The sequence below is a fragment of the Zonotrichia leucophrys genome, chromosome 2 (assembly GCF_028769735.1).
Source record: "Zonotrichia leucophrys gambelii isolate GWCS_2022_RI chromosome 2, RI_Zleu_2.0, whole genome shotgun sequence".
Classification (NCBI taxonomy): domain Eukaryota; kingdom Metazoa; phylum Chordata; class Aves; order Passeriformes; family Passerellidae; genus Zonotrichia; species Zonotrichia leucophrys.
The window spans coordinates 43885942-43909098 of NC_088171.1; the positions used below are offsets into that span (position 1 = coordinate 43885942).

A 23157-nucleotide genomic window follows, 5' to 3' on the forward strand; every position below is an offset into this window, starting at 1 on the left:
GAAGCTCAAGTGGACTTTATTATAGTTATTAGAATGTACAGGGACATCAGTGCACTGGTTCTTATTTCATTTCTCAGATTCAACACAGGAGCAGTTAGACACCAGCTCTTTGCTTTATGCACATTTAGAATGTGTCGTGTGGGACATCCTGAAATAATTTTCTGAAAGGTTCTTGAAGAACAGGGTAGTCAAAACCAAGCTAAGTGACTTCATAGATTCCCTGCTATTTCAAGGAAATGCTATGGATACCAAAAAGCTTTAATATAAGAAGTGATTAGGAAGTGCCAACAGGGTGGTAGGATACAGGTAACTGATTTTATCGTTGCTTTTATAGTTTTTAAAGTCCAGTCCATTCCATTAACTGGAATCAGTCCTTGAAAACTTCATTATAACACTATTTCTTTATTACAAATATTTACATACTATATATTAGTACAATTTTTATTTCCACACTTTAACGATCCCATCCCTTGATGCAGTTACTATAAACCCTTGTGTGGTCTGGAAAGTCGCGATATCGGTGATAATGTCGTGATGCCCGACTGGGAGAGACTCTGGACCCTTCCGAGGGGTCTCATCACTGGGCCCCATCTTTTGCTTGTTCTGAATTTCCTGTATAAAAACAAAGTGGGAAATACTGTTTACAGAAGGGTGAGCATTTGCAAAGAGACACTGTCATCCATGTTAGGTTGTCAGTGTAAGAAGACTGCAAAACCTCTTCCACCAAAAACCAATCAAACAAAAATGCCCAAACATACCACCTCACACCCTTTGACAGTTTTCTCAAGATTACTCCTTGGTTAATTTCTTTTCATCACACACAGCCTAAGTCTTAATCTGAACTGACTTTACAGCTCTTTGATTAGGTAAACGAGGGGGGAAAATAGGAATAAAATAAGAGGAACACTGGAATAAAATTGAGAGGAAAATGGGAATAAAAACTGGAAAAAAATTGGGAATAAAACTGGGAAAAATTAAACTAAAATGATGAAAAATTAGGAATAAAATTGGGGGGAAAACTGGGAAAATTGAGGGAAAATTTGGGGAAAATGGGGGGAAATATGGGGAAAAATGGCAGGAAAATGGGAAAAATTGGGGGAAAAATGCTGGAAAATGGGAATAAAATGGGGGAAAATTGGGGAGAAAAAGGGAAAAATTGGGGAAAAATAGGAATAAAATAAGAGAAAAACTGGAATAAAATTGGGATGAAAATGGGAAAAAACTGGGGAAAAATTGAGAAAAAAATACTCATATTTATTTCAATGACGCTAAGATTTTATATTCCAATAAGGGGAAAAAAGTTATAGGAACACATACATCTTGGCTTCCCAAAGCTTAATAGCATGAATGTAATTTAGAAGTTTGAGAAGAAACACTAAAAAACAGTGCATTGGGTAGACCCCTACTGGCTTGTTTTAGTCACCTTTGAAGTAGCACTCAATTTGTTGAACTGAAACAAAACATTGTGCTATTTTACAACTAGAAACACTGTCAGTTCCCAAAGTCACTCTTGAAGGATGTAACAAAAACTTCAGCACGCAGCTACTGTATTATCCTCATGCCAGTACATCTCACATATCCTACCTAAAAGACATTCCAAACACTGATCAAAGTATTAAAAGTCTAAATTTCAATATCCCAAAAGGAACATATGACTCTGGCTCCTGCATGTAAGTAGTATTTGTTGAGCCAAATTCTGTCAAAAACAAATTATGTTTTTCTTTTAAAGTAGCTTCTTCCCAACTGCCCAAAACATGCAATGCTGACACCATCCGCAAAAAGAGCGAGCGAGTTCTAATTGAAGATATCACGCAAAGAGTACAATCCATAGGGCCACCCAAAAGAAAGCAGAATAGGTGTCTATCAAACAAAGCAAAATACCTGAACCACCTCTGTGCCCTCAATTATCTTCCTGTAGTAGGAAACAGATGGGCAATTAGAACTTCCAGCAACAACATATGATCTCTCAGGGTAGGCTAGATCCCAAAACCTAAACATGAAGAAACAAAATCAAAATGAGATGTTCAATTCTATCAGCTTAAAACAACTGCTTAAAAGTGGTCTTGCTCTTATGATGAAAATGAGTGGGCACAAATGCTTTCTACACTTAGTGGAAGGGAGTGATGCAGAGAAATTCATACTCATATCAAGCTCATACATGAGTTATTTTTTGGTTTTTTGTCATGAAGCCCATGAAGACTTTTACAAAAGGATACCCACTGTATTTCAGAGTACACATTACATTTCAGAGATGCACCAAGTTCTGCAGTCCTTTTGCTGAGAACAATTTCCTCAGCTCACTGGTGTTTACTAATGAACACATGTTCAGTATTATTGTTTTGGATTCTTAGAGATTACTTAGGCAACACTTGGCAAAATTTAGTACACCAGCAGGGGTGGAGGGGAGGGTGACAAACAAGGAAGTTGTTTAGCTTGATTACCTTATTTTCATGTCTGAGCCTGCTGTCAGTAATATGGGATTCCCAGAAGCTGGACTACAGTATATTCCGTGGATGCTGTGAGGAGAAGGCTAGCAGGAAAAAGGGATATATAAAAATAATTCATCAGCAATAGCTGTTATATGATGCTTCAGAAAGGGAATGCATTCCTTGCCACATTCATCCACCCAATTTCCAAATCTTTCTGGCGAATGCCAAGTCACTTTAAGGGGCCACATCTTAATATGTTAGTGTAAATTGCTCCCTTGCACTTTACAGAGCAATACAACAGAATTAACCCTCTATAATCCTCTTTTTTTTTTGAATCTTGGAAATTACATTCTCAATGAAGAGAGATTATTTTTAAAAGAATCAGGCAGGCAAATCCTACTGAAAAGCACATGGATGCTTAAATTTTTAGGCTATGAAGGCATTATGGGACAGATATACGACAGAAAACTATCTTAGATCATGGAGCTCCCTGTGTAAAAAAAGGCAGGACTGAAATTAACTCAACCTGCAATCCTTGTAGCACGTACAAACTTAGGTTTAAGTAGATTCCAGACAGGCATTTACAACATTTATAGAAGCAGCTGTGGTAATTTTTGCCTATGGATTTGTGAACCATATTCCAGATTGCTCTTTTTCCAATTAGGTCCTTGAAGAAGAACCACTTCATGCTTTAAAGTAGCAGCTAAGAGTAGTAGTGGTATTATATTACAGAAAGAATGTGTAAAAGAGCAGATGTTTACAGAAATATGCATAGCCTCAGGAACAGAAAGTAAAAATAAGTACAAGATACCACACCATGAATTTTGGCTTTTTCATAATCTTTGCAAGCTTAACCAGCTCACTGGTTTTCAAAGAACATGGCTGGGCATAACAAGTGAGTGCTACAAGTTCATTCCACAGACAGGGGAAGGTGCCAATGAAAATTTAGGTTACACTTCAGTTTTACAAAGGCAATTTAATTCTGACAAGTAAAACAGTTATGGTGCGAAAATGAATCCCAGGGAAAATTCTGTACTGATGCACAGCATGGAGTCTAAGGTTGTTCTAACCCTAGCTACACAACAGAAACTGGAAAAGAAAGAGACCAGACCTGCAGTTCTGAAAGAGGTGGAGCACTGCTGGCCCACAGAGTGAAACGTCGATCACCAGTTTCCATATCCCACATGGAGACTTCGTTGTTGCCTTGAACAGCTACAGGAAAGATAAAGCCAGTGTAAAAAGTACAAAACAGATTGGTTGGCTCTTGCTGTTTGCTCTACTGACATCATATAGAGGGTATGACATGAAGACACTCTCTGTTTGCTCCCTGCAGCATTTGTGTTAGTCTTGCTTTAGTACTTTGGTTTGGCTTGAAAGCAGCTTCACTATAATTAAAAGTGCCTCATTTAAAAGAGTTTAAAGGAAACCTGACTTAATTCTCAACCCCTTTAAAAATGTATCAAACCCTCAGTTTCCTCCGAGATATCTTCCCAGCACTCTTTGAGAAGGATAGATAGTTTGTTCAGCATAGTCATCAGCGACTTTGGAGAACACTCCTATGCAGGTAAGAAAACAATCCAAAGTTACAGAGTTCAGTAGTAGCCACAATGAACTTCCACTCTCATGTGGACAGGTAAAGAATTCTGTTCAATGGATTGCTTACAAGCCTGGCAGCAACCTAGCAGGCAAGGACTTTTTAATAATAATTGAAAATTATGAACTCTGTTATTCCTTTAGTCTTTCACAGAGAGTAAACAAACTAGAAAGCACAGTGAAACTTTGTATGCTTTTTCAAGGAATTTATCTCCCAGGGTGGTCAATAACTCAAAGTAAGAAGTGAAGTCTTAAAACAAGTAAAATATGAAACTCAAACTACACTCATTTTACAGCAACTTGATAAATTTTGTTATTTAGGATTAGTTTAAGGTACTTGTCCATTTCAAAATGTGTTCCTGACACAAACATATAAAAGTCTATGACAGTGCCACTTGCAGTGAGGATGAAGCAGCTGTAAGTGTATCAGATGAGGAAGATTTGGAGATTTCCAAAAGTTCTAATCCATGACACAGCTGGCTTAGATTGAAGGGAGAATTGGAATTCAATCTCTGCTCTACAGAAGGTGGTAGAAGATTTCCCATCAGCTTCAATGTATGTCATGAGTTTGAATTTAATCTTTTATAACATTTTGTCCTTAAAAAGGGATGGGGTGGACAACACACAGGGAGGGCCCCTCATGAGAGCTGTAATGCCCAGAAGATGAGAATTGCAAATGCTGTCATTTTGACATTGGCTAAACCCTACTTTTCTTCTTTTCAACTCTCCACCAGGGCTTGAAGCAGAAGCTGAAAAAAAAGCTGCTTTAATCACAACCTCTGGCAATTTGTGAGATAAGCTTAAGACATCTTTTACCTGCTATTACCCAGGACTGATAGACAGGATGCATAAGCAGGCGTCTGATTCGGGCCTTGGAAGGATGAGAGTGGCTGGAGATAGGTAACTGAAACCTCATGTCCCAGCATGCCATGGTGCCATTGCTCGTTCCTGGTGAGAAAAAGCTCCCCTTAGTCAGAGGGATCAATATATGAGGTTTTGCTCCTATCTTTGTGCTTGGTTGGAGCAGGGAGATGGCCTTCAGCCTCAAGCTCTTAGCAGGCAGAATGCTTCTCAAAAAGACATGAGAAGATATTTCTCTCCTTCTGTTTGAGAAGAGCACACGCTAGTAAGATCATATCAAGCAAAAGCTTGAGATGTAGTTACTGTAAGAGAAAACCATAAGGAAAAGGGGGGCAGGGAAGAGAGGGAAACTAATAAGAAATCCAGGCTTACCAATACACAGCCAGCACTGGTGTATGTCCACAGCAAATGAAGTTATGAGGCCTAACTTCAAATCGTGTTTCAGTGTCCAAGCATTGCTGCTGGATCGCAAATCCCATCCAACCAGAGATCCATTAACTGTTCCATAAGCCAGAACTGACTGGGCTCCTGAATTGAAGTGATGAATGTCTACCACACAGCCATCGTCCTTCAGATCTAATGACCTGGTTAAAATAATAAACTAATTTAGGCACAGATATGACTCCCTCCAAGTTTAAGACTCCTTCCCACAGCTTATGCTGAGCAGCATTTTCCTCTTTGTGTCACTTCTCAAGGCATCTGCCAGAAACAGCTTTCTGAATTCAGTACAATGGATGCTTATGCTCTCTCAAATCTCTCTGCTGATAGGGCCTGCAAGGCTGTTAGCAGCCCTTTGCAAACATAAACACAGCTCTGTGCCCTGGGTAAGGGCAATCCCAAGCACAAATACAGGCTGGGTTGAGAACACACTGAGAGCAGCCCTGAGCAGAAAGACTTGGAGTGTTGGCTGATGAGAAGCTCAGCATGACCCAGCAATGTCTGCTCACAACCAAAAAAGCCACCCACAACTGAAGAATCAAAAGTGTGGGCAGCAAGAGGTGATTCTCCCTCTCTCTGCTCCACACTTGTGAGACCCCACCAGCAGTACTGTGAGTACTTTCTGAGGCCTGGACACACCTCTCACTCAAACTGGAAGATCAAGCTATAGCTTCAGTGCCAAATATTCAAACACTGCTCATATGGAGGTAAGAAAGAGCTAAATCAAGCCCAAAGGCTCCCCTACATACGATCCCATTACCCATATCTCTACCAACTTATCACATTAAGGGCCTGAGAGGAAAAACTGCAGGTCTTAGGCAACATCACATGCTGTATGTCTAATGATCTGCAGAAGAACTTTCAAAATCACTTTGTAAGTATTAAGATTGTAACAAAGGAACTAATCAATCCCAGTATATAATTAAAACAACAGAGAACTATTCCATATGGCTGTTTCAAGCTCATAATGTGTTCAGTGATGCAGGAAGTACAAATATCCAATAACTAAGAATGGTCAGCTCTGCAGAGTTGCCTTTCAACCCTTCTTTATGAAGCAGGATAAGAATGTGGATTACAGCCTTCCAGTACACTCTGGGCTCAGCCAGCAGGAAGCCTAGAGCAAATTTAAGGACATTATCTGAGGAATATAGTAACAGCTTGAGCTCTGTGTGTGATGAGATTTAACTGCTTGAAGTACATACCTGCTTTGTATTGGATGAATTTTAGGAGATTTGGGGAGCTTTGAGGATTCAATACCAAGAAGCTGGATGGCACCATTATCTGAAGCTATAGCCAAGTAATGTGAACCTTGGCAAAATGTAAGTGTCTTTACATGTCCTCCAATCCGAGAGTATGTTAAAATTGATCTAAACAGCACAGAGACAAATAGGGGGAGAGAAAAAGAGGTTATTTTTGGTGGCACTTAAAAAAAAATTACTTCTCTTAAACACCTACTTAAAACCAATTACTCTTGAGAAAGCTTTGAAAATAACATTTTCTAGCTGTTCCAAAAGGAGAAAGCAAAAAAGCCAGTGTTGGCTTTAAACAACAACAGCAGAATATATTTATATATGTACAGCAATGAAATCAAAAAGCCTGTAATTATTATGGCTACAAAGCAGTCCCTTTGCATTTTTTTTTATTAACTAATTGAAACAGCAATCTAATATTATAGATGCAAGCCGAGAGGAACATTAATATATCCCCTTATTGATATTTCCAGTACACCCACAAATGATTCATATTTTGCTCCCTGCTCTACTTTATTTTTCACTCTAAAATTGCAGACCCAACTACCACAGGTTTTTAAGCTACCTGGTTGTAGTGGTTTTTCCTTCCATTTTTTGGCTGTTCCAGACTTTCACTGTGCCATCATTTGAGCAAGTGGCAAAAATGGAGTGTTCATCAGAGACCCGAATGCGATTCACAGCAGACTTGTGTTCATGAAGGTGAGCTACCAACAATCCTTTGGGACGCCACCCTACAGGGAAAACAGAACCACAACCTAATCAGGAACATGCAAGTCCCCCTAGATCCATCCACTAACAGCTACATCAGGATACTCATTACAACTGCAAAGCACAGACAGCACTGAAAACAGTGTTAAGGCATTTTAAATATTAAAGGCAAAAGCCTACTTGCTCAATTCTAAATTAGACACTAGGTCATAGGTGTTCTGCACAGTAAACACATTTCCTAAACTCAGAATTTCCTCTTTTCCTCATCCTTCATATTTTTTCCATGAAAGGATGATATCTTGACTCAAATTATACATACATACATACATGCATACATACATACATATATATATATATATATATACATAAATAATTTTTTATCTAATAACCTCAGTGGCCTGTGATGTACCTGGAGGTGGGGGCTTGCTCTCCCACTCAGCATTCTCCATCATCTGTTTGGCAAGTCTCTCTGCATTACACTGCTCTCTCTTCTGCTGGATCAGCTGCTGCAGCTCAGTTTTGCAGGTGGTGATGCGCAGCTGGTGTGCAGACGGGGACATTGTGCTGCTCAGGCCCTGCAGGGTTGGTTTCCTGGGCTGGACAACTGCTCCATCAGATGCCTGTAGGAAATCAGACCTTAAAAATATATCCCTTACATCCTACACACAGATAAATCCCCCTCATGAGATTTCTGTGTCACACACAGTGAAAAAAAATGGCAAAAATCTTTTTTATTGAATCGATTAGCAGTGAAATAGCATTTTAAAAAATACTTGCATGAAGACAATAAAAATAGTGAAAATTATTATTTTATAAAAGATTAACATTTTCTTATTCTACTCTGTTTGCCTACTCTGTTTTATAGTCTGTCTAAAGGAACTGTAATGTGCTGTGCACACCTATTAATGTGATTATTACAGAGGCAGTTACTGGTCTCAAGACTGACAAAATGAAAGGTTAGCTCTCAAATTCATTTACATTGGACTTTAAAAACCAAAGTATGAAGTGTTTCCCTTAAGTTCAGGGTAGACACACTCATTTAAAGCTAGCAGAAGTTAATGTCCAACTAGAAGCCAAACAGAAAAGAGTGTTCAGTGTCAAGATGTGCCTCCATGGCTTGCAGAGCTCACAGCCTATCCTCCTCTTGCTAGTACTAAGTATTACAGGTACAGGATGTCTAAATGCTGTGATTTCCAAGTTAAAATCAAGATATCTCTTCCTCACAACATGTATCAGGGCTTTCAATTTGAGGAGAAGTCTTCCCTGCCAGAGAAGTTTACATAATAATTGTTCAATCCACAAAGCCCCATCTCTTTGTGCAAAGCATCTATTTGTTAGTGAAGCTCAAGGGACTAAAACTTACTTCAGTCCTTTCTCAGTTCCTATTTTAAAAATAAGAACTTGAAAGTGAGCAACTCTGCTGAAGAAGACACCAGCCAATAGCATAGCCAGTGTCAAATAACCTCCAAACAAAACAAGAACATCACATCCCTATAGTCCCATCTGACTTTAAAACAATTAAATCATTTCAGGTAAGATGCAAACACAGCATTTTTCAGGTATACCTGTGGAGAGGATGACAAAGTGGCACAAATGCCAGCTGACGACTCTGAACGAAGTGGTTTCCCGGCTTGGATGGCTTCAGGATCAGTAGTTTGCCCATGTCCTTTGGATATTGGCTGGGAGATGTTTGTGGGTTCCAGGGACCCAAACATGCTTTTCCATTCTTCATTTACATTTGAATCTTGCTTTACATGCTTTCTAGCTATAAATATGAGGGAGGGAGGGAGGGAGGAAGGGAGGAGGTGGGAGAAGAAAAAAACAAAACACCCTCAACATTACCATGACAACATTCACTCAGGATTGTCATTACTTTGGGACTACATAGAAATCTAATGTTTACAGGCCAAATTATTATTTATGTACAGAGAAAACCCTACTGCTATGTTGTGGAGATCAGCTGACAGCATTTTTAAGGGAAACCAAACAAAGCACCTGCCTCATGTGTTCACATCCTCTGGATCCTATAGCTGACTCATATAATAAACCACTTCACTAGAGGGAAAGCTTACATCTAGAAGGCTGCAGGATTAGACTCCACCATATGACAAATTTTTCTTAGAGAACATGGAAGGATTTAAGTCATTTAGTCCAACCACCCTGCAATGAGCAGGGGCATCAATAGTAAATTTGTAACAGCACTGTACACAAATCATTGTTGGTGTCAAATACAATCAGTTCCCATCATAATTGCAACATCACCTGTAGATTCAATAAAGTTATTGTTTAAATAGGAAATTTATTTATTTCCAGCATTCCTTTAGAGTCACTTAGAACTATAAAATATAGACAGAAAAAGAAAAACATGGAACAAATTTAATTTGGACAAAGTCAGTGAAGAAAAGTTAAAGGCAAAAAGACTTTAAGGGTAAGAGTTTTGGGTAAAACAAATTACTTCAAGAATAGACTTCATATACACTAAGCTTTAAATCATGTTGACTCCTCATTCAAGGATGCAAAAAAATAAAAAATCCTACACTTCTGTACTTTCCTTTACAATTATATGCAAAACACCCTAATTCTGGAAATAAGATGTTAATAGCTACAGGCTTTACAGATATTTCTGTATTTCCATATGTAAAAACACAGAACCTACCAGTGATGTAATAGAGGAGGGAATTACAAGCTTGAGAGGGTAAAGAGGAAGCTCAAACTGTCTGTAAATAAGAATTTTGAGGATACAGAGAACTAGAATAGTTAGCAGCAAGTGGATTTCACATCTGAACAAGGAAATGTAAGAGGTTTTTTGAGCTTAAAGAACAGGCAAAAAAAAAGTAAAATGGGAGTAGATGAGAAGCTGAAGAACCCCAGGGCCAAAACACATGTACTTAGGTGAGCAACACCTAAGCTGGGAACTCCTCAGTGCCAGCCTGAGGAGTTTTTGGTTTTCTTCAGGCTACCTCAAGAAAACACCCAGGATTTTCACAGTTAAAGAGCTTAGCCCTTGTTGAGAGGAGACAGAGCAGATATGTAGCCTCCAACATTTACACTGTTGCCATGAGTCACTAGAGTCCTGTTTGTCACAATCAACTGAACAATGGCACACAGAGTCAAAATAATTTAAAATATTCTCAGGGGGAAAAATAATTCCAATTTTTCAATGATCAGAGAACATTTCATCACCTCACACTTCAAACTGAAGCAGTAATTTTCCTATTGCAAACTCAGGTGAGGATGGTGATAGTCATGTAGGCTGATTTACTGAGAACACCCTGAAAGGAAGGCTATACTTCAACTATATAGATCACAAAATATACTAACCACGTTTGTCATCAGAATCCTGCTTTGTTTTAACAAGATCCACTTGTCTTCCAGTTATTCCCAGAGCTGACAAGTCAATCACCCCTTTGTGACTGCTATCATGCAGGTGGCTCTGATCCACAATATTGGCTTTAGCTTTATTAGATTTTAACATAAAGTCCTTCAGTGCTAACAGTTTGTCTTCTTCCTCCTCAGTCATCCCCTACAGAATAAAAGAAAAGGTAATATTACTCTCTCTTAACAATAACATGCATCAAGGCACGAAGATTTAAGAAGCAGTAAAATTAATGACTGGCTCAGAAGAGGAGAACAACACATTCCCAGAATCCAAAGCATTGGCCCATTGCTCATAAAAAACGTAAGGTAAGCTACTGCAGTGTAAGAACATCTTTCCTCCTAAGGAATGGGGCAAGGAAAAGAGAAAGGGCAGAACAGAATTTATTGCTGGATCACTCTCCGGTGCAATCTGCTCAGCTGACACCTAGACCATGCTTACAGCCCACATGCTATGGGGGGAAAAAGCCCCACACAGCTACAGTCCTTTTTCTTCCCAGTTCTCACTACTTTGGGTGGGTGATTCTTTATGTTCCCCTCTTCACACATAACCCTCAAGACTTTCCAGCTCCATTTCCTTTTGGCACACATCTAGCACTTTGACAAATACATACGGTGTTATCCAGCACAATGCACTTAATCCAACAATACTCTCTAATGCTGCCACATCAAAGATGCATCAGAATTTGAAACTTACAACCATTTTTTAAAGACTTAGTGGTATTTGTATGTCTCTACATCTGGCAGATCTTTTAAACATCTTTAAGCTCCGAACAACTTGTCTCACAAGCATATACTGAAATCAGTGAAGTTAATGGCCTGGGGGATCAGAACCTCAGACTGGGAGTCCTTCACAGAAGGAACTGTAAGGTCAGGGCTTGTGAAGGTGTACACAGCCCAAGAGTCTCAAGCCTGACTTTTAAAGTACAAATAAAACCCAATTACTTGTGAAAGAAGCTTCTTCAAGAGCTGTGCAATGGCAGGGTCCTCTGGGGGTGGGCACTCAGAGAGAGCTCCAGTTCTCTTCATCTGTCGCAAGTTCAGGTGTCGGAAGAGGCTTGTGATATCCTTTGATCTTAAGACATAATCAAATATGGAACGGCTGACAGGCTCCTTAAGGACACTTAGCAGGACTATTTCTTTGTCTACCTGCAATTCAAAACAACAGACCAGTCAACAAGATGATATCCACATAACCTGTACAAATCATCTAGATTCAACTTGTCTCCTTTCTTGAAAATAAGATCTGTGTTGGTCATGTCAGACTTTCTCCATTCTCTTCCCCTCTTTGCTATCAAGTACTTCTCATAGCTTGCTGTCTACAGGAAAAATAACTTCAAAATGAGTCCAAAATGAAGACTTAATATTACAATCCAACTTCATGTTACCCACTATTCACTAGCTAAATATAGTGTTGCATAGCAAAGAAAAGATTTATATACTAAAATGAAAAAGAAAAGATTTATATACTAATATAGCACAGGAAGTGAACAAGACAAATTTACCCATCAATGCCTAAAACACAGCACAAAGAACATGTAAACACAGAAAAATGTTATTATAGTGAATTTCCCATCTGCAAGGTTTTCAACAAAATGTTAAACACAGGATACATTTCTCAATGTATGTACTGCAATTATTTCTTCTTTATCTATTAAAACACCTGAGAGGTGCAGTCTACAGGTCCTGAAGTTGTACGCAAAGATGCCTATACGATCATACTACCAGCATCATGTATGTCATTCCTGGACATGCATTAATAGTAAATGACTTCATTCATTCATTCATAATGAGCATTATGCCCTGACCCTTGGCAAAGCACTGAAACACAGGAGTGGTTCTGGTGAAATCACAAGCATGGTAATCACTAATTAACAGACTGGTCTTGTAGATGAAAGCACAGAACATAAACCAACTTGTTTCACAGCCAACTTTCCATCCTTTTTAGACTCCTATAAACTAGTACAGTATTGTAAGAGTTTGACTATAAACAAGGCAAAAAAACCTTGAACCAAAAACATACCTGCTGATTTCAGGCTTTGTAAAATGTTTTGCATTTTGCAACAAATTTGAGACAACAGTCTTTCAAACATGGAAAGCAATGGCCATTCTATAAATCTGCCAGAGATTTATAGTAGAAATCAAAAAATCTATAATTGCCTGTAATCTCAATTGAAAAGAAGTACATATGGTCCCTATAGCCAGGACCACGGCCAAGACAAACTTATGGATCGTGGCTAGTCCAGACATTCCCACTTATATTATTTGAAGTATTACCTGTATTATTGGTTGTGTGATAAAAGGATGGAGGTATGGCATTAGCTTGCAATAGACATCAGCAATATTCAAATACTGTGCCACCACAGTGATAAATCCAACTGCACCATAACATATCCAAAGATTAGGGTGACACAGGAATGGTGCTGAAAGAAAAACAGGCTGTTAAAATATATCATTCACATAGGAGAGAGATCATCCTGCATATGGCAGCCTGTGATGCAATTTCCTTCTAACAGAATTACTCCCCAACTAAGCCTTCTCTCTTCCAGAGCAACTAGGTTAAAACATTCATACAGAGGAAATTATTTCATGGATTTCACTGTAGTCATGCTGCTCAATTTCCTTGCTCTTGCCAAAAAGCATATTTTCCTTATTTGCTCATTTCAATCCCTAATTGTCAACGACAGATTCGCAAGGGAGACTAATCCAAAAATAAATCTCAACCACATTTTAACAATTACAGTGAATCCTAAAACAAGTGATAGATTTCTTTTCTTTTTAAGTAAATACTTTATTCCTTCCTGCTTTCCCTCTCTTCCTTGAAGAGTCACTACTTATATTATGAAATTACGAGACTCAGAAGTCCCCCTAATTATGCAGGCTTTAAGAAGTTGTTGTCAAGGCACTGTATCTAGTCATGAGATGTAATCACAGATCATCTGCTCCAAATTCTGAGTGCATTTGTAAAACCATAAGACTAAGAAGCAGCAGACTACATCTCAAAAGATCTTTTTTTTTTTTTTTTTTATAAATAGCTGTTAAATTTTGGGCACATCTAAATTAAATTGATAAGCCTGATCAGGAAAGAGAGACCAACTCTGCAACCAAGGATGTATTGAGTTAATGGGTTTTTATGGTGTTAGAATAAGAAAGGATCATGATTGTCTGAATTCTCTCATCTTCAAAGGCTAATGCGTAAGTGTTTGCAAATTATGTGCCTGATGGACTACCAGAAGCATCCTGGACTTTTTCTTTACAGCAGGTTGCCATGTAGATCAAGGAAAGATCTTAAGGCAGAAAGTTTTTGGAGTGAGTGTTTTTTGCTGCTGCCCTATATAAAATCTGGCAGAATGCATCCAATTTGTTCCACCAAAACTATTATTTTAGAGTCCTGAGCACTAACATGGTTCAACTAGCAGTAAGTCCACACCACAGATTTGTTTAGATTCTAAAACAGAACTACAGGTTTGTATTCTGGACAGTGGAGCTTTATGTAGAACTGAGATTTCTTTACTAGGAAAACAGGGTATTCTCCAGTATTCTAACTTACCTATATCACAAGCAAACTCATAAATATGGGGCTTTTGCAAGAGCCCCAGCTGGCACATACAAGTAAGAGCATTGAGGGCTTTATAAATGACAAATTCTTCAGCATCACTGAGACCTTGCTGAAGCAGAGGTTTGAGAATTGATGAGCTTTGCCAGCCAACATAAGCAGCAACACCTGAAACATAAAAATAACATAAAAATCCAAAGCAAGCTGATAAACACCAGAAAACTCTGTCTTCCTATCAGAATTGAGAGTAAACATAAAATAACTTTATTGCTTCTCATCTAATAAGGTAATAATCCATATACTTGCTCATGTCTTAATGCTGGACTTTGCAACCCTTTGCTAAAAGGAAGGGAGGGAGGAGAGAGAAACAGCACTAGAAAGAGAAACACCCTCAGTGCCACTGCTACAGAAGAGCATCTGCTCACAGCCACAGGCAGCAGTGCCTGCACTTACTTAAATACCAGTTAGAGAGCTCAGTTCTAAAGATGTGCAAATGCCTGAAGTAAAATAAAAACATAACTTCAGAACTTAATCTGAATTCTTCTGTGGATGTTGTGAATGGACATAGGGAACAGAGTTAAAAACACAGGTTACATGTCTTCACATTTAATTGCCTCACATGTCTCTATGTCTTTTGCAAGAAGGCAGGACACTCAGACCTTTGCTTTGGCTGTTCCATTGCTCCTTCTAAACAATTTCTGATAAGTTATCAATATCACTTCTTGGCAGTTTGCCAGCACAGAATTTTGTGGTTTCCAGTTAGAATGGAATGCGTAGCTACCATCCTGGCCCCACTGAAAGTTTGATCATGATTGTTTTACCTGCCAGGCACCTGAAGTACCATTTAGGCTCTCAGGAACTGCACTTGGGAAAGTCTTCTTGACCCACAAATCCTGAGCACTGACTCTCAACAATGGTCATGTGGATTTCCAACATACATGGAGCACTGGATATACTTAACAGCCGATGTCATTATTGGTAAGATTTTTAAAATTTTTATGAAGTATTCTGAAGTAACAACAATCTTTAGGTGATGTTTTAAGGCACTAAAAAAACCTTTCCAGTTAGAACTTCAACATATAACAATGCCTAGTTTTCATCATATGAATGGATCTACTGAAGTGAGGCATCTATTATAGAGCTTGCAGAAATCCTACTAATCACTTGCCATAATTTAGCTTTTTAAGTTAGTGGCTATAGGAGAGACTCAAAGAAGAAAAAAGCATTTTAATTCCAATTTTTTAATGTTAATCTACCCTAGACTTAAATGCCTCAGTTGTATTTGTATTAAATATTTGGACTAAAAGAAGTATACATTTGTACCTACATTGTTTCATCTTCATTTCCTAATGAAACATTTCCTCTCAATAATTCAGAAAAAGTATTTTCCTATAAGTAGATTCTAGAAATCTTTATAAGAAAGGACTTTTATATGACTTATTTCTTCATATCCTGGAAACTGTTAATTTATTTATTTTCTTTCCACTCTGTATGGCCGAAACCAAACACTTACCAACAATGCTGTCAAAGAAAGCTCCTCGAAGATGCCAGTCATTCTTGTCATTTAAGAAAGTGATCATATGAGACAGAAGAACATCGTTGGCTTTTTGACGTCCAAAAAAGACACACAGACGTGTTATTCCATTTTCCATCAGTGTCTGCTTCACAATATTCTCTGGGTCACTTAGCAAAGTCACAACTTTCTGCTGGACCATTTCATGCAAGGCTTGCAACTCTGCAAGGGACAACAAGATGAACATTTTGGCTGAGGAGAAACTGTGTGTGCATGTGTACCACCTGCTGCTAAAGGAGTTACAGTGACAGGTCATCCTGAACAACACCTGGCTGGGTAAAATTTGTAATGCAACAGAACCTCAACAGTTCCAACAAACAAGGGCTTACCAAAGACTTCAGGCTAAGCATGAGGTGGTGACAAAGCCAAAGAGTAGAGAAATGTGAGACATTTTTACCCAGATCAATTTATTCTACACATGTAACTTTCACTAAGATCATTCCACTCATTTTATACATATAGAAGATATGCAGATGTGAAGAAGCAGAAGAATGAGTCAGCAGCAATGTCACCACAGTAAACAAAAGGCTTTGAGGCAATTTTGGTTTGATATGTTTATTTGACTATGAATTTCAAAATTTGTGAACTGACAACAGATCAAGACTATGTTTTTATTTAGGCAGATAGATTCACTTCATTAAGCATGAAGTGTACTACTTCAAAAAGTGAGTGCTTCCAATTTCATTAAATTTCTGCAGTTAATCTAACAATACTGATGAAAAATTTGAAGATGACCTTGCCTATGGCGTCTACTTCATGACACAATTAAATGAAGTATTTCTATTAAATGGAAATAACAGATTGTTAATGCACTGAATATTATTGAAAACTACAAGGCAGGATCTCAAACGAGCAACACAAAAATTTCAGCTACTGCTGCACCAGTTTTGAGGGGTGATTATCATTCGCCTGCAGTCAGAAGTCCAGCTAATTTGCTTTCTATTGTGACCCTGTCCATCAGCCACATGAAATATCTGCCTCCTGGGTTCAAATTTTTCATGCTTGGTTTCAAAAAGGGTGAAAAGAACAGAACTACTCAAGCTTCTTTCTCCTCTGTGTTACTTCCCTCATCTCCAAGCTATCTCAAGGGATAGGAAACAGCATTCCTAGAAGCACAGCCCAAACGATGGAGCTTCCTATCTCACTCAGCAATCCTGAGCACCCCCACCTTACATGAAGGAATTTGAAGAGGATCTTTTATTTTTGGTTTTAGTAGATTTGTTGCTGTCTTTTTTTTAAGTCTCATCCTGCAACTGGTTAAGAGATAATTGCCTTTTCCCCAAATGGAATACGTGCAGGATGTTTACCAACTCTGATTAGTCACAGATTGCTCTACTTAGCCCAGAAGAGAAATGACAGTTTTTAACCACAAACTCTTCCCAGCTTAGATTTGCCCAGCATTCTTCTGGGAATTCATGCAGCACTAAAAGGCACTGGAGATGACACACAGGTTGCTTATTACCCTGTGTCTTTACAAAGGGAAAGGATAAGAAAATCTATCCTTAGGATTTTAATTCATTCAACACTAGTTATAATACAATGTTACAGTAATGTTACCGCCAAATGGCATCCACACATTTAGCTTTACCGGGCAAACAGACAAGATTTGTGAAGCACAGGGACAGAAAAGGAAGAATGAAAAATACAGTGCAATGACTATGTTAGAATTTGACAGATTTTCCAAAGCTAATGCTGCTTCCCAATCCAGAAGTAGTATTTGGAACACAGGCGTGTTTTTGCAGCTGTCTTGTTTATGAGACAAGCTGGAAGTGAAGCTGGATGTGCAACAAAGCAACCAGCATCACAGTCAAATACCTTGAGGATCTCTGGAGAAGAAAAATATGCTCATTTATATACTTTTTTGTCTCTCACAACACTCAGAGCAGAGGTGCTGTCTCCACAGGAAGCTGTCACACACTTTGATACTGGTCAAGGCAAAACATTCTTCCCATTTAATAAGAAGGCTAAGCTTTGAGAGATGAGATAGCTCAGTGCTACCTAGGAGCTTTGGCCCACGATTTGCTATTATAAGCAGGCAAAAAGTGACATTACCTGTGTCATAGTTATCACTAGGGTGAGATGTTTCATCCATTTCTTCACCGTTTGGTTCATTTTCCATATTCAGATTTTTCAGCTGTACTAACTCCAGAAATCTCAGAGCTGTTTCTGCCAATAGTGCTATGTTTTCTGCAAAGGAAAACATTTGGTTAAGAATTGTTCTACTTTGCCAATTTACATCAGTTTGATGACCCCCTGAAGAGAGATTACAGCCACTGACAACACCAGTCACAATGGGCAAACAGGACTGAAATTAAACAGGATGCTCTGGTCAACCCACTTCTGTTGACTCCCGGCAAAGCTACCAAAGTACATCAAATCACACAGTACTTTTGTCATGTAAACAAGTGGGAAAATCCTAATGATATTAGGTGTAACAATGACTAATTTAATTCTTCTAGAACAAGCCCAATTAGCAACTAAATAATTTGATAGAAGGTAAAGGCCAAATAGCCTGAATTAACTAACATTGCCACATAGTAGACTGCGACAAAATAACAACAAACCACCACCCCAGGACATTATCCTAGGAAATAACAACTTGTTACCCTGGAATCCACTTTTAGAACATTTGTCAGTGTATCTATCCAGCTGATTTGGCAACGTTCTGCACCATTTGGAAGCTGCTGAAGCAACTCAGGCTGCATTATATGGGTCAGTCGCTGCTGGCACAGGAACAGTAGCAGCAAGGCAGAAGTCTCACTTAGGCAGCCGTTCTGAGTGTCATCCAAATCAACAGCTACGTGCCAATGGAGCCTGTCCACAGCCCAGGCCAAATACTCTAAAGTCACCAGTCTGACCACTTCCAAAAGTGCAAAAGAAATTAACCCAGTTAGACTACCTTTAAATACATTAATGTGTTTGAAATTTAAATTTATCATGGTGACCACAAACAACTGGTTCTATTCATTAAGTGTACAAAGTCTTTAATAATTATTTTTATCAGTTTACTTAGTAAACAAAAGAAAAACATCATATGATATTTCCAACTATATAAACCCCAAAATCTAATAAAAATGTGCTAGTCACAGTAAGGGCACACAGTAAATAGCAAACATGGGCATGACTACAAAGCTTCTTCCTGAACTGTGCAGAACTCACACATCTGAATAACATCTAAAGAAAACATCTGTTACAGTATAAGACAGTTTATTACAGAGTAAATAATCTAATTACAGCCCCTGCATATCAAATTTCATGTTGTTGGAAAACAGCTCTGCAGCCCAGCAACACAATGATGTTTTAAGTTAGTTTCTTATTTATTCAGTTCCATCAGGCCATTTTATGGAAACAATCAGAGCTAATGAAATGTAACTACAGGTGTCATACCTGCAGTCACTTCTAAGACTTCTGGTGAGTTTTGGTGACAGAAACAGTTAAGAGAACACAGAAAAGCTCAAGATTTGGAGTTTTGACTGGATGTCCTCTTACCAGCATATGCAAGTCTGACGATGGTGGCTTCATCCTGGGCCAAGTGTGCAATGCCTGGCAGAATGTATTCTGGGTAAATGTTAATATCATTGCGTGGCACCTCTTTGACGAGAGCAAGAACTTTAGTTAGAGTCCTCACAGATTCTGCCCTCACCCTGGGCACAGAGTCGTTGCTGAAATGTAACAGATAAGGAGTAATACGATCCAGAAGAATCTCTACACTTAATCTTGGTGCTAAATGAAGAATCAGCTCCAAAGCAGCCAGTTTTGAATCACAGTACTTGAGAGTCTGTAAACAGGAAGTTATCACAGACACTAGAATAACCAGCCCATTCTCTTTTGTCTCTCCCTCGGCCTTCTCTGTGCGGTCGTGCCCACAGAGGTTGTGAATGATGTTGTCCAGATCTTTACGTATGACCAATATACGCTCATCTGCTGACACAAACGTTTCCTTGGCAAACTGGGCCATGTAAGGCTGAAGGAAAGTGTAAAATATTTCAGGAAATGCATTGTTACGTTGCTGTTTCAAATAATCTTCAGCTGCTAAACGTTTATCTGGCTCTCGATGGATCATCTGAGTGACCTTGAGAAAGGCAGAAGTAGGAGGGAATGGGAGAGAAAGATCAGAGGTTTAGACATTTGTAATACAAAAACATCAAAACCCAAACAATAAGCAATCTGTCACCAAAGTAGGTGAAATACACTGCAAACAGAACACACAGATGGTTCTAATTCTGTAGCCCATCCTTACCAGTTCTCTGATACTGCGGTCTTCAATTTTGTTTAGGACTTGGTCAGGGGAAAAGAGGCCATTTCTATACGCCAAAAGCTGAGATAAATCAAACAAGGGTACACCTTCTGTGAAGAGCTCTGCTATTACACAACCTGGGACAGAAAGAAAAAAAGAAGTCAAAGATGTCAGAATATTATAAACAGACACTATAACTTTGTTTTCTATATGCAGACAAGAACAAACCCTAAACAAGTCTTTGCTCAATTAAAAATAAGGCAAATGAGTTGCCAAATAATTTGCGGAATGGAGATAACATCTCAAGCTCCAAAACCTGGCTTTTATACTTGATCCCTGAAATCTGTTCCAAGTAATTTATTTCAAGCATGTCAACAGCAGAGGAGTTTGCTGAATTAGAAAACATGAGGCAGTGACTTCAGCCACCTGCCAGCTGGAAAATCCATCACTAGAAAAGGAACCCACATCACCGTCATGTGGAAGAAGAGAGTGGTAAGTCAGCATGGGTCGGGTAGAAGGTCAAAATTAGAGAGCCTTTTTACAAAAGGTAAAGGAATAACTTCTGCTCCTACAGCTGATGCTGGGGGACAGCACATATTCACTCACACATGATTGCCAAAACCAGACTCCCAGTATCGTGTACATGACACAAGTCTGTCTTCAAAGAACATGCTCCTGAAGTTTGCTCCCAATTGTCTGCTTTATCTGTGGAGTGTCCTGGAAGTTTGGCCATAACAGCAACTTGTAAAATGAAGTAACCATTTCCTTCAAATTAATTTTCAATCACTTTACGGGGAGAAAAAATCCCAAAAAAAGGGCTAAACTTATGACTTTTAAGACAAGGCCAAGACTCAAGGCAGTCTCCCACAGTCAAACTCTTAACTAGTATTTATGAGTGGGACCATAACAGGACTTTGCTTCCACTTTGTGCCTGTGAGGAAAATAAAAAAAGGGGCTTCTAGAGCCAATATTGCCAAATTACCCTGAAAACAGTGTCAGTGCCCCCAGAACTGGGCCACGGACTGGGTTCTCCTCTCAGGCCCCATGAGGCACATGCTTCTCTGCCAATGGAAGATGATGGACTGTGCCGTGAACAACCACCTCTTTCCTAGGGCATAGAGCCATAAGAGAATAGTTTGTGATTCCTCTCCTCAGATAATAGTGATACACCTAACTTATGTAGCCTACTACATTGTTTTTGTACTTTTCTGTGAATGAAAAAGGTTTGGGTCTTTATGCTTTAAATACACAAGTTTTTAAGAGGCTGTACTCCGAGCCAGCTGTAAGAAAAGAAAAAAAAGGAATTAAAAACCTCAGTAAAGTTCTTCTGCATTGCATTAGTCAGAAACAACACCTGATAGCTCCAAGTACCTGCAGAAAAGATATCCATTGCACGTTTTAACTCCCCTCTTGTTCGCTGATTGCTGTTTGCCAAGTCTACCAAAGGAGTGGAAGGGTCCCTCATGTTTTCCAGCTCCGTGGCAAACATGCTGCCATCGACAAAGCGCTCTGGAGCGATGTAACACGTTCTCCTCCGGGATGTGTCAAAGAAATAATTGAAGTCAGCAGGATTGTCTTCAGGAAGGTAAGTTGGTTTAAAACTGGCAAAGTCAGTTAGAAGAACCCAGTTCCAGCTGGTCACCATGATGTTCTCAGTTTTAATATCACCGTGGCGGACTCCAGATTTGTGCGCTTGGTCCACCGCGGTGAGGATCTGGAAAGCGATCCACCTTTTCTCGATGTTGTTCAGGAATGGCCTGGTACTAATTCGGTCATAAAGGTTGTCCCGTACGTACTGTCTGAACAGCATGGCGGCCTTCTCGGACAGGGTGGCTTTTTGGAAGGGGAGGCAGTTCTGTGCCGAGTGTAACCTTATCTTCAGCTCCTCCAGCTCCTGCTTGTAGCTCGTCAGGGGTAAGGTGGGATCCTGAATGGCAAACACCTTCACGACCACCAGCCCCTCCCGGTGCTTGGCTCGGGCCACCTTGAAGAAGCGGGTGCTGCCCAGGCTCTTGTCATACTCGAAGTCGTGGATGTCCGAGAAGTAGCTGTCCACCGACAGGATCTGCGAGGGGGCGATGCCAGCCAGCTGGTTCCCCATGGCGGCACCTCCTCCGGCCGCGGGCACCGGAGGGCTCAGGGGCTCTGCCTGCGGACAAACACGGCGCGGATCTCACGCAGCCCCGGGTCCGCCCCGCTGCCCGGGCCCGCGGGCCGCGCTCCCCGCCCCGAGCGGGCCCAGCGGCCGCCGCTGGCCAGGCCCGGCCGCCCGGGCCGGCCCCAGGGGCGCGGGTCCCCCCGCAGCACTCACCGGCCCAGGCGGAGCCGGGACCCCCGGCCCCGGAGGCGGTGAGAGGGAGCGAGGCGGGACTCGGGGCGGCGGAACCGGCACCGCCGGGCGGGCGGGGAAGAGGCGGCGCCGTGAGCTCACATCCTGCGCCGGCCGGCGGCGCCGGGCTGTCCCCGAGAGTCAGTGGCGGTGCCTGCGCGGTGACAGCAGGCCGGCTCCTCTCGCCGCCTGGCTTCCCGGCCTCCTGATGAACTTCTTTCCCCCTCCCCTCTGGCTCCGTTCCCTGGAAGGGTTTCTTTTTGGGTTTTTTTTTGCTCTGCAATGGGAAGAGGCCAGGGCGGCAGCCTATAGTAATGTGTTCAGGCCGGCTCTAAGTTGTTTCTGTCTATTTGTTTATCCGTGTTAAGGAAGAGCTGTGCAACGTCTCCTGTGAGCCTGGTGCTGAGCCAGCTCAAGCAGTGCGGGTCGGAAGGTGCCTGCAGGAGATGGGGGTGCTGCTGGAACGGACCTCAGGAGCATCCGTCATTTTCTTCTCTCAGCAAACAGGAGAAGAGCTGCCGTGCTTCCTTCTGGTCCTTAGCACTGGGTGCCTGTTGGCTTTTTCAGGTGGCTTCACTTCTAGGTCTGTCCTGGCAATGCGTGGTATATCTGAAATATGAGGAAAAAGGCTTTTTATAGCAAACAAAATCATTGCCTTTCTCACAGTTTAACCTGAAAGTGCTTGAGAGCAAGGAGAAGCCCAGGGCAGAGTTTGTTCATTCTTTCCTTTGCCTTTTCCCTTTGCCGTGTTCTTTCTTTGCTGCGTATGATGCATTACTAAAGACGTGGTGTTTGGGTCTCACAGACC

The 23157-nt window shown here is 40.4% G+C and overlaps 1 protein-coding gene across 1 annotated transcript; it reads right to left on the reverse strand.

The window, feature by feature from the left end:
• Positions 1-22407, reverse strand: PIK3R4 (phosphoinositide-3-kinase regulatory subunit 4). Its single transcript, XM_064704763.1, has 20 exons — positions 22332-22407; positions 21392-22169; positions 20024-20157; positions 19273-19855; positions 17836-17970; positions 15724-15945; positions 14205-14378; positions 12932-13077; positions 11600-11803; positions 10601-10802; positions 8845-9044; positions 7689-7899; positions 7137-7302; positions 6524-6688; positions 5256-5467; positions 4839-4970; positions 3541-3641; positions 2442-2530; positions 1882-1990; positions 1-612 (listed from the first exon to the last, which is right to left on the reverse strand). Exons 2-20 carry the CDS (start codon positions 22119-22121, stop codon positions 442-444), a joined length of 4086 nt encoding a protein of 1361 aa, XP_064560833.1. The 5' UTR covers positions 22122-22169; positions 22332-22407; the 3' UTR covers positions 1-441.
• Between the last annotated feature and the right edge of the window lie 750 nt (positions 22408-23157).